The 17796-nt window shown below is 54.1% G+C and overlaps 1 protein-coding gene across 2 annotated transcripts in view; it reads left to right on the top strand.

Moving 5' to 3' along the window:
* LOC132379400 (solute carrier family 2, facilitated glucose transporter member 5-like) overlaps positions 1-17796 on the top strand; it is a 71859-nt gene that overhangs the window by 36701 nt on the left and 17362 nt on the right. For both annotated transcript variants that reach the window (XM_059947201.1, XM_059947202.1), the window contains 2 exons: positions 2135-2328; positions 5317-5427. In XM_059947201.1, the coding sequence (XP_059803184.1) occupies positions 2135-2328; positions 5317-5427 (305 nt within the window). The remainder of the gene's footprint in view (positions 1-2134; positions 2329-5316; positions 5428-17796) is intronic.

Raw genomic sequence — 17796 nt, 5'->3', positions numbered from 1 at the left:
GATCCTTTCGACTTAAACAATAGACAGCAGGTGCAGGAGCAGGCCATTCGGCCCTTCTAGCCAGCATGGCTGATCATCCACAATCAGTATCCCGTTCCTGCCCTCTCCCCATATCCCTTGACCCCGCTATCTATAAGAGCTCTATCCAACTCTCTCTTGAATGCATCCAGAGACTTGGCCTCCACTGCCTTCTGAGGCAGAGCATTCCACATATCCACCACTCTCTGGGTGAAAAATTTTTTCCGCATCTCTGTTCTAATAAGGGCTACCCCTTATTCTTAAACTGTGTCCTCTAGTTCCGGACTCACCCATCAGCGGGAACATGCTTCCTGCCTCCAGTGTGTCCAATCCCTTAATAATCTTATATGTTTCAATCAGATCCCCTCTCATCCTTCTAAATTCCAGTGTATACAAGCCCAGTCGCTCCAATCTTTCAACATATGACAGTCCTGCCTTTCCGGGAATTAACCTCGTGAATCTACGCTACACTCCCTCAATAGCAAGAATGTCCTTCCTCAAATTTGGAAACCAAAACTGCACACAATACTCCAGGTGGGGTCTCACCTGGGCCCTGTACAGCTGCAGAAGGACCTCTTTACTCCTATACTCAATTCCTCTTGTTATAAAGGCCAGCATGCCATTAGCTTTCTTCACTGCCTGCTGTAACCTGTATGCTTGCTTTCATTGCCTGATGTACAAGAACACCTAGATCTCTTAAACCCATCTGGATCTTGTGTTTGCTACCCAAGCTTTTCGTTCCCAAAGGTGTGAGCTCACATGAGACTTGTCTGAGTGAGGGCAGGATAGGCTAATGCTTACATAACCAGGTGGATAGACTAGAGGCCAGGCTTCAAATCCCACCACAGCAACGAGAACATTTAAATTCAACACAATAACAAAACTAGGCTTTTTTTTTTGAAAGGAAGCCTCACTTGTAGATGTTGAAACTGAGGGATACTCATAAAAGCCCATCAGGTTTGCTAAGGTCCTTCAGGGATGGCAATCTGCTGCCCTCACCTGGCCTGGCAGATGTGTGACTGCCCATCCTCCTGTGTTTGAACTAACAAGGCTCTAAGTATATCCAAGGGAAGGGTGTTGAGAATCGGCCGTGGTCTCTGCAACACTCCCAGCACAATGCTGCAATCTATGGCTTGTCCTGGCATTATGGTACCTCTCTGGAGTCCTAGGACTCTCCGCCACCATCCTTGTCGTAGATGGAGCACTACAGCAGAGAAACAGGCCCTTTGGCCCATCTAGTTGGTGATGAAGTTATTCTGCCTGGTCCTATTGACCTGAACCTGGGTCAAAGCCCTCCAAACCCCTCCCATCCAGAATAACAGTTTGTTACTAACTGGATGGGCCAAAGGGCCTGTTTCTGTGCTGTAATGCTCTTATGATTCTGTGACAGCCCAAGGCTGCTCGCTTTCATCTGGATCTGCGTCTCCGTGGCATTAGGCGCGGGCTAATTTCATGTCGGCTTCACCGTCATGGCTGGCACCTAATGCCATGGAATCGAGGCTCCACAGACGAAGACGAGCCATCTTGGGCTGTTGAGTCATGGAGTCAGCACACAAACAAACCCTTGAGTCTGTCTAGTCCCATTGACCTCTCCTGGACCATAACCTTCCATACCCCTCCCATCCATGTCCTTATCCAAATTTCTCTTAAGTGTTGAAATCGACCCCAAGTCCACCACTTCCACTGCAACTCATTCCACACTCACAACACCCTTTGAGTGAAGACTTTACCCCTCAGAGTGCCCTTAACTACTTCACCTTTCACCCTAACCATTTGACCTCTAGTTCTAGTCTCTGAGAGGGAAAGTCTGTTTGCATTTATACCCCTGATAACTTTGTCTCTTTGTCAAACATCCCGTCGTTGTCCTATACTCCAGGGAGTAAAGTCCTAACTTATTCCTATTAGATTCCCATAGGTTATATTGATATCTCCCCAGAGACACACACAATACTCTGAATTTGTCCTTACCAATGTACCCAGCCACTGCGAGCTCTGGTTTTCTGGTGCTCCAGGAGTGGCGGAGACTAAGAGGCCATGGGAGGGGGAAAGGAATGGACAATATACCAGCTGGAGATGTTGAAAGGTCATGTAATTTCTCCACTGTCACCCCCTCCAGCCCTGACGTGGTACCGGAGTAGGTACAATGTGAACATCCAGGCGGAAATTGAGGAGATGCAGGAAGAGCAGCTGTCCTTGATGTCTCTGGAAACGATCACCGTTTGGCAGCTCCTGACCGACGGGTCTGTACGCTGGCAGTTGGCCTCCATCGTGGTGATCAACATTGGCATGCAGCTCTCGGGGATTGACGCGGTGAGTGGGGCAGAGACCTTGCCATCTGAGAGTCATGAGATTCGAGGCAATGGGACTGGTCTGGAAGGCTAGTTTGCCCACAACTAGAGGATCCTATCCAACACTGGTTGTCACAAGGATCCCAGAGAGGGAAAGGAGGGTTCCAAGGGTGTAATCTGATCTGCAGGGCTTGGCAGGAGAAGACCGGGCTCTCAGCATGAGGAAGGTCGAGGGCAGGTCTAATGGAAGCAGACAAAATCAACAAAACTCAAAGGGCTGGAAAAACTCAGCAGGTCAGGCAGCATCCATGGAGGGAAGAGGACAGTCAATGTTTTATGCTGAGACCCTTCATCTAAAGACTTCAAAGTAAGAGATTGACTTTATTTGTGACACATGCATCAAAACATAGAGAGAAATGCATTGTTCGCATCAACGACCAACACAGTCCGAGGCTGAACTGGGGGCAGCCCGCAAGTACCACCGTTCTTCTGGCGTCGATATCACTCGCTAACCCTAAGCCACACATCGCTGGGATGTGGAGGGAACTGAAGCACCTCGAGGAAGCCCACACGGTCACAAGCTCCTTCAAGACAACGGTGCTGTGAAGCAGACTGCTAGCCACTCTGGAGTGGGAGATGGAGGGAGATCACCAGTACAGGCAGCTGAAGGGAAGGATGGAGCCGGTTGTAGGTGGTTTCAGGTGAGGAGGGATGATGGGTAGATGGAGGAGGGGAGAGTGGGAATAGTGACAGAGGCAGGGAAGTGACGGGTGGATCTCAGAGGGGTGATGGGTAAATGGAGGGGAGAGTGGGAACAGAGACGGAGGTGATGGGTGGATTTAGGTGAGGAGGGATGATGGGCAGATGGAGGTGGGGAGAGTGGGAACAGTGACAGAGACGGAGGTGATGGGTGGATCCAGGTGAGATGATGGGTAGATGGAGGAGGGAAGAGTGGGAATAGTGACAGAGGCAGGGAAGTGATGGGTGGATCCAGGTGAAATGATGGGTAGATGGAGGAGGGGAGAGTGGAAACAGAGACAGAGACGGAGGTGATGGGTGGATTTAGGTGAGGAGGGATGATGGGTAGATGGAGGAGGGGAGAGTGGGAATAGTGACAGAGGCAGGGAAGTGACGGGTGGATCTCAGAGGGGTGATGGGTAAATGGAGGGGAGAGTGGGAACAGAGACGGAGGTGATGGGTGGATTTAGGTGAGGAGGGATGATGGGCAGATGGAGGTGGGGAGAGTGGGAACAGTGACAGAGACGGAGGTGATGGGTGGATCCAGGTGAGATGATGGGTAGATGGAGGAGGGAAGAGTGGGAATAGTGACAGAGGCAGGGAAGTGATGGGTGGATCCAGGTGAAATGATGGGTAGATGGAGGAGGGGAGAGTGGAAACAGAGACAGAGACGGAGGTGATGGGTGGATTTAGGTGAGGAGGGATGATGGGCAGATGGAGGAGGGGAGAGTGGGAATAGTGACAGAGGCAGGGAAGTGACGGGTGGATCTCAGAGGGGTGATGGATAAATGGAGGGGAGAGTGGGAACAGAGACGGAGGTGATGGGTGGATTTAGGTGAGGAGGGATGATGGGCAGATGGAGGTGGGGAGAGTGGGACTAAGGACAACAGCTGGGTGGTGGTAGATGGACCAAGTTAGGAAGGGTTTAGAGAGAGAGAATTAGTGGATGCCAAGTGCCACAGACATGGGTCACAGATACAATGGGTAAATTAAGTGTTACAGACGGCGGTGATGCAGCTAAAAATGAGAAACTAGGAATCCCAGTGGCTCTGGCAGCATCTTCACTGGGAAATTAACAGTCGACGTTTCAGAGTGGTGATGGTCGGGAGCTCACCGCTCATGGGCAAGCGGGGTGTGGATGCGTCTTTCAGAGTCTGTAGGGGTGACTTTTGACCTCCGCTAGCAGCTGGGGAGTAGACCACGAGCTGAACCGTGGAGAGTGAGCGCTATGCCCGGAGTGGTGAGTGTGAGGAGGGTTCCACACACAGTCGCACACCATTCCCTAGAGTGGGGCAGGCGTGAACACTCACACCCGGCCTCTGCGCGTTGATTTTCAGCGGTCTGAGCCGCAGGCCGATCATGGAGCTAAAGCACAGAAACAGGCCTTTCGGGCCATTTAGTCTGTGCCGTACTTATTCTGTCTATTCCCATGGATCTGCATCTGGACCATCCATAGTCCTCCATAACATTCCCCCAACCACGTACTTGTCCAAACTTCTCTTAAATGTTGCAATTAAACCTGCATCCACCACTTCTGCTGGCAGCTTGTTCCACACTCTGAGTGAAGGAGTTCCCCTTAAATATTGCACCTTTCACTCTTAATCTATCGCCTCTAGTTCTCATCTCACCCAACCTCAGTGGAAAAGGCCTGCTTGCATTTACTCCATCTATCCCCTTCGTAATTTTGTATGCCTCTATCAAATCTCCCCTCATTTCCTCGTCTCAGGGAACAAAGGTTCTAATCTACTCAATCTTTGTCTATAACTCAGATCCTCAAGTCCTGGCAACATCCTTGTAAACTTTCTCTGTTCTCTTTCAATCTTATTGATATCTTTCCTGTAGGTAGCTGACCAGAACTGCACACAGTACTCCAAATTAAGCCTCACCAACGTCTTATACAAGTTCAACATAACATCCCAACTCCTGCACTCCGTGCTCTGATTTATGTAGGCCAATGTGTCTCAAATTCCTCTATCTACCTGTGGCACCATTTTTGAGGAATTATGGATCTGTATTCCCACATCCTTTTGTTCTAACGCACTCCTCCTGCCACTTACAGTGCAAGTTCCACGCTGGTTGGCCCTCCCAAAGAGCAACACCTTGCACTTGCCCACTTTAAATTCCACCTGCCGTTTTGCAGCCAGTTTTCCTAGCGGGTCCAGATCCAGCTGCAGGTTTGGAGAGTCTTCCTTACCGTCCGCTACACTGCCAGTCTCGGTGTCATCCGCTAATTCGCTGATGCAGTTTGCCAGTGATTCTGTTTGTGTTTCAGATTTGGTTCTACACCAGCAGCATATTTGAGCATGCTGGCATTCCCGAGCCGTACATCCAGTACATCACCGTCGGCACAGGGGCCATCGAAGTGGTGGTAGGACTGATCGGGGTGAGTAACAGTGACTGACCGCATCACCAGCAGTGACCGGGAACAGGCAGTGACGGAAATGGCTGCATCCGTAGAGAGAGACATGAGTTCAAAGTACATTTATTATCAAAGTATTTATAGCATACACAGCCTTGAGATTCATCTGCATGCAGGCAGCCACAAAGCAAAAACACTTGATCAAATCCGTGAGAAACCTCACACCAGAAAGGTTATCAAATCCAATATGTGAGAAAAGAGTCAGTGCTGAGACGAGGTCCAACGACTGCAGGCCGCAGCCCAGGAGTCGGTGCTGAGGCGAGGCCCAACGGCTGCAGGCCGCAGCCACGGAGTCAGTGTGCGTGAGGTCCAACGGCTGCAGGCCGCAGCCCAGGAGTCGGTGCTGAGGCGAGGCCCAACGGCTGCAGGCCGCAGCCACGGAGTCAGTGCTGAGGCGAGGTCCAATGGCTGCAGGCCGCAGCCCAGGAGTCGGTGCTGAGGCGAGGTCCAACGGCTGCAGGCTGCAGCCACGGAGTTGGTGCTGAGGCGAGGTCCAACGGCTGCAGGCCGCAGCCACGGAGTCAGTGTGGGCGAGGTCCAACGGCTGCAGGCCGCAGCCACGGAATCGGTGCTGAGGCGAGATCCAACGGCTGCAGGCCGCAGCCCAGGAGTCGGTGCTGAGGCGAGGTCCAACGGCTGCAGGCCGCAGCCATGGAGTCAGTGTGCGTGAGGTCCAATGGCTGCAGGCTGCAGCCACGGAGTTGGTGCTGAGGCGAGGTCCAACGGCTGCAGGCCGCAGCCACGGAGTCAGTGCTGAGGCGAGGTCCAATGGCTGCAGGCCGCAGCCCAGGAGTCGGTGCTGAGGCGAGGTCCAACGGCTGCAGGCTGCAGCCACGGAGTTGGTGCTGAGGCGAGGTCCAACGGCTGCAGGCCGCAGCCACGGAGTCAGTGCTGAGGCGAGGTCCAATGGCTGCAGGCCGCAGCCCAGGAGTCGGTGCTGAGGCGAGGTCCAACGGCTGCAGGCTGCAGCCACGGAGTTGGTGCTGAGGCGAGGTCCAACGGCTGCAGGCCGCAGCCACGGAGTCAGTGTGGGCGAGGTCCAACGGCTGCAGGCCGCAGCCACGGAATCGGTGCTGAGGCGAGATCCAACGGCTGCAGGCCGCAGCCACGGAGTCAGTTCAGTGCTGACTTTAACTCCCAGAGGCTCGGTGTTGGGGGGTGGGGGGTGTTTAGGCAATTTAAAAACCTCTAAACCTGGAACCTGCTTCAACAGAGCTGGGACAAGGAGTGGGGAACCAGGCAGAGGCAGAAGAAGGGTTGGTTGTTTTACACAAAGCTTCAAATTAGAAGTGGGAGGGGTCACTCGACCCCTGAAGCCTCCCCCACTATTCAGTAATATCATGACCGTTCTGAATGTAGCCTCATTCCAGCCAACCCCATTGACCTTCCCTCACTACTTGAATGTGCCTACTGCCTCCTTAACAATGCTGAAAAGCCCTTCCTGACTGCCCTCTGCGGAGGGACTAGGAGTACAGAACGCAGAGTCAGGTTTATTACCAGTGTTTCCACACATGAAGTGTGATGTTTTGCGGCAGCAATACATGGCAAACACATTAAAGAACTCATTACAAATTACAAAATAAATAAGTAAACAGTCCAAAACAAAAGGAACAATGAGGCAGTGTTGACGAGTTCGTGGACAGTTCGGGAGTCTGCTGGTCGAGGGGAAGAAGTTGAGGGTGCATTTTACCTCCTCCATGATGGTAGTTCCTAACTCAAAAGCACCTCTTCTCTATCTTGAGTGTATGAGCCCTTATTTTTAACCAGTGTCCTACTAGTTTCGGTTTCTTCCACAAGAGGGACAAGATACCACAGAAGTTATGTTTCGATCAATCTGCCTCTCACTGTCCTAAGCTGTGGGTGATACAATCCCTGCCAGTCCAAACTCTCTTCATTAAAAAAATCCTGTTTGTCTCGGGTATCAGCAGCTAGTTTGTATGTTTCTCTCATGACCATGTGAGTTTCCTCTGGGTGCTCCAGTTTCCTCCCACATCCCCGTATGGGCTTGTAGTTTAACAATAATCATTATCATTCTCGTCCTCATCCGTCTTCTACCTGGTGTTAAGGGCAGCAATGAAGGTGCTCCATCTCCAGCAACAATCACAGCTTCCTTCCTTGTGTCAGTATAGAAGGATTCTTCACTGCTATTTCTGTAACAGTTTTGTTTGACCTCTCTTGGTCTGGCCTCTACCCTTTGACCTGTTTGGCATAGTTGACCCTACCAGGAGCCAAAGCATAAAGCCCTGACTCCAGCCAACATAGCTCTCCAGGTTACTGAGTCAAGCAAAACTCCAATACCAGCGACAAGGTTGTGGTCCTCTTGGAGGGTTCATTGGGTTTGTTAGGTTGGAAGTACCTGTTACCGTACTGTATCTCCAAATAAATCAAAATAAACCTTCGCTGAAATACTCCCAATGTATCAGAACGCCCTTCCTTGAATAAAGAAAAGCAACATAGATGTGGTCTCACTACAATGAAGCATAACTTCCTGAGCTCCTCTTAGGAACAAATGAAAATATTCTGAATGTTTCCCCAATTACAAACGTACTCTGCTCTGTGGGAAAAAAAGATTAAAGATTGGCTTCATTTACTTTGAAACGTCGAAACATACCATGAAAGGCACCATTTGTGTCATTGACCCACACAGTCGGAATATGTACTGGGGGTGGCCATGCTTCCCGTCCACAGGTTGCTAACCCTTCCTTGGAAAGCAGGAGGACACCAGAGCACCTGCAGCAAACTCAGAGTCATAGTGAGTGTGCAGGAGCTCCTCAAAGACAGCAGCAGGAATTGAACCCAAATCGCTTATGTTGTAAAACTTTATACTAGCCACTACTTTGAACATTAAAGTTTGTCACACAGAGGATGGTAGGAAGATGGAATAAGCTGCCTGGTGCAGTGGTAGAGACAGATATGACCACAAGGCTTTAAAGGCATTTGGACGTGAATAGGAAAACTTCAGAGGGACATGGGCCGACATGGGATTAACTCAGGTAGACGTCTTGGTGAGCGTGGATGTATGGGCTGAAGGGCCTGCTTTTGTGCAGTGTTTCACTGTGATTGCATGACTCTGTAAAGAGTGGTGTAAACACCACTCATTACATCTTGCCAAACAGAAAGTAACTCAGTGATGTTTGTAGTGTGCTGGTGTTTGGGGCAGCAATGAAAGTCCTCCATCTCTGGTGATGTTCAGGGTCTCCTTCACCATGTCAGTAGCTTCCTCTCAGTTTTCACTACCATCAGTCGTATAAGTCCCGGGTGGAGACTCAGGAATACCGTCGCACTCAGATGCAGAAGGATTCTTTGTTGTTGTTTCCATAACAATTTTATCTTACCACTCAGAGTTGTTAGCCCTGAGCTGAACCCCTGAACCTGGAGAACTGGAGGACCACTCTTAGTCTGGCCTCTACCCTTTGACCTGTTTGGCGTGGGTGACCCTACAAAGAGCCAAAGCACAAAGACCTGACTCAAACCAACACAGGTCACTGGGCCATTGAGGCACGCAAGCCTCCGAACTCTACGACCAGGTTCTGGTCCTCTTGGAGGTATGTTCATAGTAGCATAGAATGCTGGAGGGGCTCAGCAGGTCAGGCAGCATCAACTAGAGCATCTACAAAACAGTCAATGATTCAGGCCAAGACCCCTCATTACACTATGTTCATTCCTCTCTAGTTGTTCTTCTGGCTTTTTTTTAAACTGGGTTTCTGTGGATTTCCAGCATCTGCAGAAACTCTAGTGTTTATAATTCATGTCTGCCTTCCTCTATCTTTCAGTCCAGGTGAAGCGTCTTGACCAGAAACATTGAGTGCCCATTCCCCACCCCTCAATAAATACCGCATGACCCGTTGCAATTCTTCAGCAGTTTATTTTCTTCTGCTCCAGATTGCCACATCTGCAGTCTCTTGAGTCTCTGCTAATTTGTGCCCACTCTCTACTTCGTGATAGCCTGTCCATCCCCCCTCCTCACCAACACACCCCCTTCCACCCACAGAGCTGTTACTTTCTACTCCAACCTCTGATCCTTCATCTTATCAGCATCCTTTGAGAAACCTAGGAGTAGGTCCCTGGTATTCACATTGCCTGTCACTTCCCCAAAGACCTCCAATAACTGGGTCAAACGTAACTTCCATTTCACTGAGCCGCATTGTCTTTGCCGGCTTCCCTCCGAAATGCCGAATTTACTAACAGTTTCTACAATTTCCCACTGGCAGATGTTACACTAACTACCTTGTGTTATTCTAGGTATAGGGAACAGGATCAGAATCAGGTTTATTATCACTAACATATGTTGTGAGATGTGTTTTGTGGCATCGATACAGAGCAAGACGAGAAGTTACAATAAAAATAAGCAAATACTGTGAAAGAGAAATAGTGAGGTAGTGTCCGCGGCGAGGTAGTGTGCGTAGTGAGGTAGTGTTCATAAGGTGAGAGGAAAGGAAGGAATGCATACAAGCTGGCATTCTTTCCCCATCTCTATCATCCCTCGTCCCCTACTTTCCTTACCCCCTTCTCATACTCACTCTCTTCCTGTCTCTTCCACCCCTCTTTTCTCATCCCCATTCACCCTCCCTTCCTCTCTCTCACCCCCAGTACTCCCCCTCTTCCCATTCTCTCCTACCCACTCCTTCCCCATTTCACCCTTCTGTACCCCCTCTTTATCCCCTTTCTATTCCCTTTCTGTATCCTCACCTCTGTATCCCCCTTTCCCCCTCTCCTCCTCCCTCTTCCCCCTCCTCCCTCTTTCCCCCCTCCCTCTTTCCCCCCTCCTCCCTCTTTCCCCCCTCCTCCCTCTTTCCCCCCCTCCTCCCTCTTTCCCCCCCTCCTCCCTCTTCCCCCCCTCCTCCCTCTTCCCCCCCTCCTCCCTCTTCCCCCCTCCTCCCTCTTCCCCCCCTCCTCCCTCTTCCCCCCTCCTCCCTCTTCCCCCCTCCTCCCTCTTCCCCCCTCCTCCCTCTTCCCCCCCTCCTCCCTCTTTCCCCCCCTCCTCCCTCTTTCCCCCCCTCCTCCCTCTTTCCCCCCCTCCTCCCTCTTCCCCCCCTCCTCCCTCTTCCCCCCCTCCTCCCTCTTCCCCCCCTCCTCCCTCTTCCCCCCTCCTCCCTCTTCCCCCCTCCTCCCTCTTCCCCCCTCCTCCCTCTTCCCCCCTCCTCCCTCTTCCCCCCCTCCTCCCTCTTCCCCCCCTCCTCCCTCTTCCCCCCTCCTCCCTCTTCCCCCCTCCTCCCTCTTTCCCCCCCTCCTCCCTTTCCCCCCCTCCTCCCTCTTTCCCCCCCTCCTCCCTCTTTCCCCCCCTCCTCCCTCTTTCCCCCCCTCCTCCCTCTTTCCCCCCCTCCTCCCTCTTCCCCCCCTCCTCCCTCTTCCCCCCCTCCTCCCTCTTCCCCCCCTCCTCCCTCTTCCCCCCCTCCTCCCTCTTCCCCCCCTCCTCCCTCTTCCCCCCCTCCTCCCTCTTCCCCCCCTCCTCCCTCTTCCCCCCTCCTCCCTCTTCCCCCCTCCTCCCTCTTCCCCCCCTCCTCCCTCTTCCCCCCCTCCTCCCTCTTCCCCCCCTCCTCCCTCTTCCCCCCCTCCTCCCTCTTCCCCCCCTCCTCCCTCTTCCCCCCCTCCTCCCTCTTCCCCCCCTCCTCCCTCTTCCCCCCCTCCTCCCTCTTCCCCCCTCCTCCCTCTTCCCCCCCTCCTCCCTCTTCCCCCCTCCTCCCTCTTCCCCCCTCCTCCCTCTTCCCCCCTCCTCCCTCTTCCCCCCTCCTCCCTCTTTCCCCCCCTCCTCCCTCTTTCCCCCCCTCCTCCCTCTTTCCCCCCCTCCTCCCTCTTTCCCCCCTCCTCCCTCTTTCCCCCCCTCCTCCCTCTTCCCCCCCTCCTCCCTCTTTCCCCCCCTCCTCCCTCTTCCCCCCCTCCTCCCTCTTCCCCCCCTCCTCCCTCTTCCCCCCCTCCTCCCTCTTCCCCCCCTCCTCCCTCTTTCCCCCCTCCTCCCTCTTTCCCCCTCCTCCCTCTTTCCCCCCTCCTCCCTCTTTCCCCCCTCCTCCCTCTTTCCCCCCTCCTCCCTCTTTCCCCCCTCCTCCCTCTTTCCCCCCTCCTCCCTCTTTCCCCCCTCCTCCCTCTTTCCCCCCTCCTCCCTCTTTCCCCCCCTCCTCCCTCTTTCCCCCCCTCCTCCCTCTTTCCCCCCCTCCTCCCTCTTTCCCCCCCTCCTCCCTCTTTCCCCCCCTCCTCCCTCTTTCCCCCCCCTCCTCCCTCTTTCCCCCCCTCCTCCCTCTTTCCCCCCCTCCTCCCTCTTCCCCCCCTCCTCCCTCTTCCCCCCCTCCTCCCTCTTCCCCCCCTCCTCCCTCTTCCCCCCTCCTCCCTCTTCCCCCCTCCTCCCTCTTCCCCCCTCCTCCCTCTTCCCCCCCTCCTCCCTCTTCCCCCCCTCCTCCCTCTTCCCCCCCTCCTCCCTCTTCCCCCCTCCTCCCTCTTCCCCCCCTCCTCCCTCTTCCCCCCCTCCTCCCTCTTTCCCCCCCTCCTCCCTTTCCCCCCCTCCTCTCTTTCCCCCCCTCCTCCCTCTTCCCCCCCTCCTCCCTCTTCCCCCCCTCCTCCCTCTTCCCCCCCTCCTCCCTCTTCCCCCCTCCTCCCTCTTCCCCCCTCCTCCCTCTTCCCCCCTCCTCCCTCTTCCCCCCCTCCTCCCTCTTCCCCCCCCACCTCCCTCATCCCCCCTCCTCCCTCTTCCCCCCCTCCTCCTCTTCCCCCCCTCCTCCCTCTTCCCCCCCTCCTCCCTCTTCCCCCCCTCCTCCCTCTTCCCCCCCTCCTCCCTCTTCCCCCCCTCCTCCCTCTTCCCCCCTCCTCCCTCTTCCCCCCCTCCTCCCTCTTCCCCCCCTCCTCCCTCTTCCCCCCCTCCTCCCTCTTCCCCCCTCCTCCCTCTTCCCCCCTCCTCCCTCTTCCCCCCTCCTCCCTCTTCCCCCCTCCTCCCTCTTCCCCCCTCCTCCCTCTTCCCCCCTCCTCCCTCTTCCCCCCTCCTCCCTCTTCCCCCCTCCTCCCTCTTCCCCCCTCCTCCCTCTTCCCCCCTCCTCCCTCTTCCCCCCTCCTCCCTCTTCCCCCCTCCTCCCTCTTCCCCCCTCCTCCCTCTTCCCCCCTCCTCCCTCTTCCCCCCTCCTCCCTCTTCCCCCCTCCTCCCTCTTCCCCCCCTCCTCCCTCTTCCCCCCCTCCTCCCTCTTCCCCCCCTCCTCCCTCTTCCCCCCCTCCTCCCTCTTCCCCCCCTCCTCCCTCTTCCCCCCCTCCTCCCTCTTCCCCCCCTCCTCCCTCTTCCCCCCCTCCTCCCTCTTCCCCCCCTCCTCCCTCTTCCCCCCCTCCTCCCTCTTCCCCCCCTCCTCCCTCTTCCCCCCCTCCTCCCTCTTCCCCCCCTCCTCCCTCTTCCCCCCTCCTCCCTCTTCCCCCCTCCTCCCTCTTCCCCCCTCCTCCCTCTTCCCCCCTCCTCCCTCTTCCCCCCTCCTCCCTCTTCCCCCCTCCTCCCTCTTCCCCCTCCTCCCTCTTCCCCCCTCCTCCCTCTTCCCCCCTCCTCCCTCTTCCCCCCTCCTCCCTCTTCCCCCCCTCCTCCCTCTTCCCCCCCTCCTCCCTCTTCCCCCCCTCCTCCCTCTTCCCCCCCTCCTCCCTCTTCCCCCCCTCCTCCCTCTTCCCCCCCTCCTCCCTCTTCCCCCCCTCCTCCCTCTTCCCCCCCTCCTCCCTCTTCCCCCCCTCCTCCCTCTTCCCCCCCTCCTCCCTCTTCCCCCCCTCCTCCCTCTTCCCCCCCTCCTCCCTCTTCCCCCCTCCTCCCTCTTCCCCCCTCCTCCCTCTTCCCCCCTCCTCCCTCTTCCCCCCCTCCTCCCTCTTCCCCCCCTCCTCCCTCTTCCCCCCCTCCTCCCTCTTCCCCCCTCCTCCCTCTTCCCCCCTCCTCCCTCTTCCCCCCCTCCTCCCTCTTCCCCCCCTCCTCCCTCTTCCCCCCCTCCTCCCTCTTCCCCCCCTCCTCCCTCTTCCCCCCCTCCTCCCTCTTCCCCCCCTCCTCCCTCTTCCCCCCCTCCTCCCTCTTCCCCCCTCCTCCCTCTTCCCCCCTCCTCCCTCTTCCCCCCCTCCTCCCTCTTCCCCCCCTCCTCCCTCTTCCCCCCCTCCTCCCTCTTCCCCCCCTCCTCCCTCTTCCCCCCCTCCTCCCTCTTCCCCCCCTCCTCCCTCTTCCCCCCCTCCTCCCTCTTCCCCCCCTCCTCCCTCTTCCCCCCCTCCTCCCTCTTCCCCCCCTCCTCCCTCTTCCCCCCCTCCTCCCTCTTCCCCCCCTCCTCCCTCTTCCCCCCCTCCTCCCTCTTCCCCCCCTCCTCCCTCTTCCCCCCCTCCTCCCTCTTCCCCCCCTCCTCCCTCTTCCCCCCCTCCTCCCTCTTCCCCCCCTCCTCCCTCTTCCCCCCCCTTCCCCCCCTTTGTACCCACCCTTTTGTTCACCTTCCCTTCCCGAATATCACTCCCTCTTCTCTGTTGCCTTTCATCTTTCTCACCTTACATTTCCCCCTTTGCCAACTCCCCCCACCTCTCTGGGTTTATTCTGTACACTGCCCTTCCCTGTTGAACCAGGGCCTGACATCGCTATATAACACTGAATAAGGTTTCTGACAACTAAAGAGACTGATGCTGGTGTTTTGGTTCCCAGGAGTGAAATTACCTGCTGTATTTTGCCTTTAATAAACAGAAGACAGTGCAGAATTTGGATTGAATCCTCTCACAAGGTCTGTGCTAAAACTCCATTCCTGACGTGCTGGCAGTATTAAGACCCTTCGATGGCCTGGGCTTTAACCTCAGCCTGTACAGTTACTCAAGGAAACTGCCAGCGCTGTCATCATTATCGGCCCTGGGTGTCCACACCAATGTTACCCAGCTGAGTTGAGAGGATTGGTTATAAAATTACAGCCATTTGTTAAACTCTCTCTCCAACCTTCTTCCCCCTAAACTCCTTATTTGTCTTCACCTCCTGCTGCTCAAACTCATTTGCATAGACTACAGGGGGCCTGCTGCATGTTGAAGGTTCGTCCTGTGATTAACTACCAGGGAGATGGAGGTACGAGGCTTTAGTTATGTGGCGAGAGTGGGGAAGCTGACATGAGGTGCACTCCTCGGTGCAGATAAGGTGACGGTGGGGAGGGAGAGACTGCCTCTTAAAACGGGAATTGGGTGCCAGGGAAAGGGGTGGGTGAGAGAGGGGAATGGAGAGTGGGTTGAGATGGAAAATGATGGGTGGGGGGGTGTGGGATAGAACATAGCACTGTACAGCATAGTACAGGCCATGGTGCAGTTATGATATACTGTATATAAAACCTACTCCACAATCAATCCAACCCTTCACTTCTATGCAGAAAATAACCCTCCATTTCTCAATCTTCCATGTGGCCACCTTAAATGTGTTTGCCTCTACCCTAACCACTGGCATTGTGTTCCACAAACACAGGTTTTATAACCAGAGGCTACCTCCAACATCCTCCATATACTTTCCTTGAATCACCTTTAAAATTGTACCCTCTTGTATCCTCCCTGGGACAAAGGCGATAGCTGTCCGATTTATCTATGACCAGAGAGAGAAAGAGGTGAAGAGAGGGTGAGGAGAGGGTGGAATAGAGAAGAGAGAAAGTGGGGGGAGAAAGACAGAAGGATGGAGAGAGGGGGAGGGTGGGATAAAGAAAGCAGAGAGGGAAGGATAGAGGGGTAGTGAGGGAAAATGACAGAGGAATGGAAAGGGGAACAGACGGAGAAAGCAGGGAAAATGGAAAGAGGTGGGCAGAGAGAAAGAAAGTGGGAAGAGCAAGAAGGAGGTAAAGACAGGATGGAGAGAGGGGGAATAGACAAAGAGGAAGTGGTGAGAGAGGGAGGGTATAGAGAAAGGAGGGTACAGAAAAAGCCAAGGCTCAGAAGGACTGCAATACCGAAGGAATGTAATATTGCAATCTGGAATGTGTTGTTCAAGGTGCCAGTATGAATAAATTCAAGGTAAATGGGTAGAGTGTACAGGTTTTTGGTGACAGAGTATTGAAACTAGTTATCTCACATTTGAAAATGGTAGGTTGGACTCCTTTGGCAAAATGATCAGCTACTTTGATGCCCCTGCTCAGGGTGCCCAGAATAGATGCTGGAGATAGATACGTTATTGATCCCAAAGGAAATTACGGTGTCCCAGTACCATTACAAGTGCACGGATATGCAGATATTAGAAGAGAAGTAAGAAATAATAAAAAAAAATTATTATAAAAATTATTATAAAAAAAGTTATCTCAAACAGTCTAACAGGAGGGGTCCATCACTTCCCCAGCTATAGGTTGACCCATTATAGAGACTAATGGCCGAGGGTAAGAATGACCTCATATTGCACTCTTTGGAGCAGCGCAGTTGTCTTAGTCTATTTCTAAAAGTGCTCCTCTGTTCAGCCAAGGTGGCATGCAGAGGGTGAGAAACATTGTCCAGAATTGCCAGGATTTTCCGTCGGGTCCTTTGTTCTACCACAGCCTCCAGTGATCCAGTTTGACTCCTGTAACAGAGCCAGCCTTTCTGATCAGTTTATTGAGTCTGTTGGCTGATACACCATCAATAACTCACTCTGAGACGTAAAGGCGAGATATTGGCTTTTATTGACTGGAAGAAGGAACAAGCAGTGAGTAACCACCATACTACATCCTGAGACTGAGAGGCCGGGCTCAGGCCTTGATCGCCTTTATACAGGGGTCGTGTCCAGACAGGTATATGTAGTTCACCACATTGGCATCACCCGTGTTAATGCCATTGCCCCAGCACACCACCACATTGGAAGATTGTACTGGCAACAACAGACTGGCACAACATGTGAAGGAGAGGCCTGCATACTTCAAAGGACCTCTGCCTCCTAAGGAAGTAGAGGCAACTCTGGCCCATCTTGTACACAACCTCTGTGTTGGTGCTCCACACAAGTCTGGCATCCAGGTGCCCCCCCCCAGATGCTTGTAGGTCCCCACCACATCCACGTCCTCTCCATCAAAAGTAACAGGGAGCAGTGCAGGCTTAGTCTTCCTAAAGTCCATCACCATCTCCTTTGTCTTACTGATGTTGAGCTGGAGATGATTCAGCTTGGACCATTTGACAAAGTCCTCCACCAGGGTCCTGTATTCATCCTCCTGTCCTCCCTTTATACACCCCACTATTGCTGAGTCATCAGAGAATTTAGTGTTGTGTCTAAAGTCCGAGGTAAACAGGAAGGGAGCCAATACAGTCCCCTGTGGGGCCCCAGTGTTGCTTACAGCCATGACTGACACACAGCTCTGAAGCTGCACAAACTGTGGTCTGCCGGTCAGGTAGTCCATTATCCAGGATACAATGGAAATGCCAGCCTGCACTGAACGGAGCTTTTCCCCAGAAATGAGGGTTGTATGGTATTGAAAGCACTTGAGAAATCAAAAAACAGGATCCTTGCAGTGCTGCCCTGTTTATCCAAATGGGATTACACTCAGTTCAGCAGGTAGGTGACAGCATCGTTGCGTCCAATGTGCTCCCGGTAGGCAGGCTGAGGGCTGATCTGACCAGGGTCTTCAAAATGTGTGCGGTCAGGGCCCTGGACTGTAGTCATTAAAGACTTTCGGTTGAGCTTACTTGGTGATGCACCATCAATAACTCACTCTGAGATGTGAAGGTGTGTCCAGACAGGCACACGTAGTTCCCCACATTTGGGTACTGGGACCACGTATGATTTTTTTTTTCCACGCAGTCGGGACCCTTTCCAGGCTGAGACTCGGATTGAAAATGGGCTGGAGGACTCCACACAGCTGGTCAGCGCTCTCCCTCAGGACCGTCCGGTCCCAATGCTTCACCGTGTCTGAGTTTCCCCAGAGCCTTCCTCACCTGCTCAGTAGGTGAAAGGGGTGGAGGGAGGAGTCGTAATCCGATCCTGTAAACTTCTCGTGACCAGCACCGCAGGACACCCTGGCAGCCAAACTCGACCCAGTAGTGAATGAATTCCAGCCCATGGTAACCTCTCCCATACATCCAGCATTCTACCTGATTAGATCGCAGGATATACCCCACACCTGGGGGGTGGGTCTGTTATTCTATATATAAACCCCTGAACTCCTGGCTTCGATCCCAGCCTGTATCCCATTCCTGGGGATCTGTTATTCTGTATATAAACCCCTGAACTCCTGGCTTTGATCCCAGCCTGTATCCCATTCCTGGGGATCTGTTATTCTGTATATAAACCCCTGAACTCCTGGCTTCGATCCCAGCCTGTATCCCATTCCTGGGGATCTGTTATTCTGTATATAAACCCCTGAACTCCTGGCTTTGATCCCAGCCTGTATCCCATTCCTGGGGATCTGTTATTCTGTATATAAACCCCTGAACTCCTGGCTTTGATCC

The sequence above is a fragment of the Hypanus sabinus genome, chromosome 22, assembly GCF_030144855.1.
Source record: "Hypanus sabinus isolate sHypSab1 chromosome 22, sHypSab1.hap1, whole genome shotgun sequence".
NCBI lineage: Eukaryota > Metazoa > Chordata > Chondrichthyes > Myliobatiformes > Dasyatidae > Hypanus > Hypanus sabinus.
This window is presented reverse-complemented; position numbering and strand designations above follow the sequence as displayed.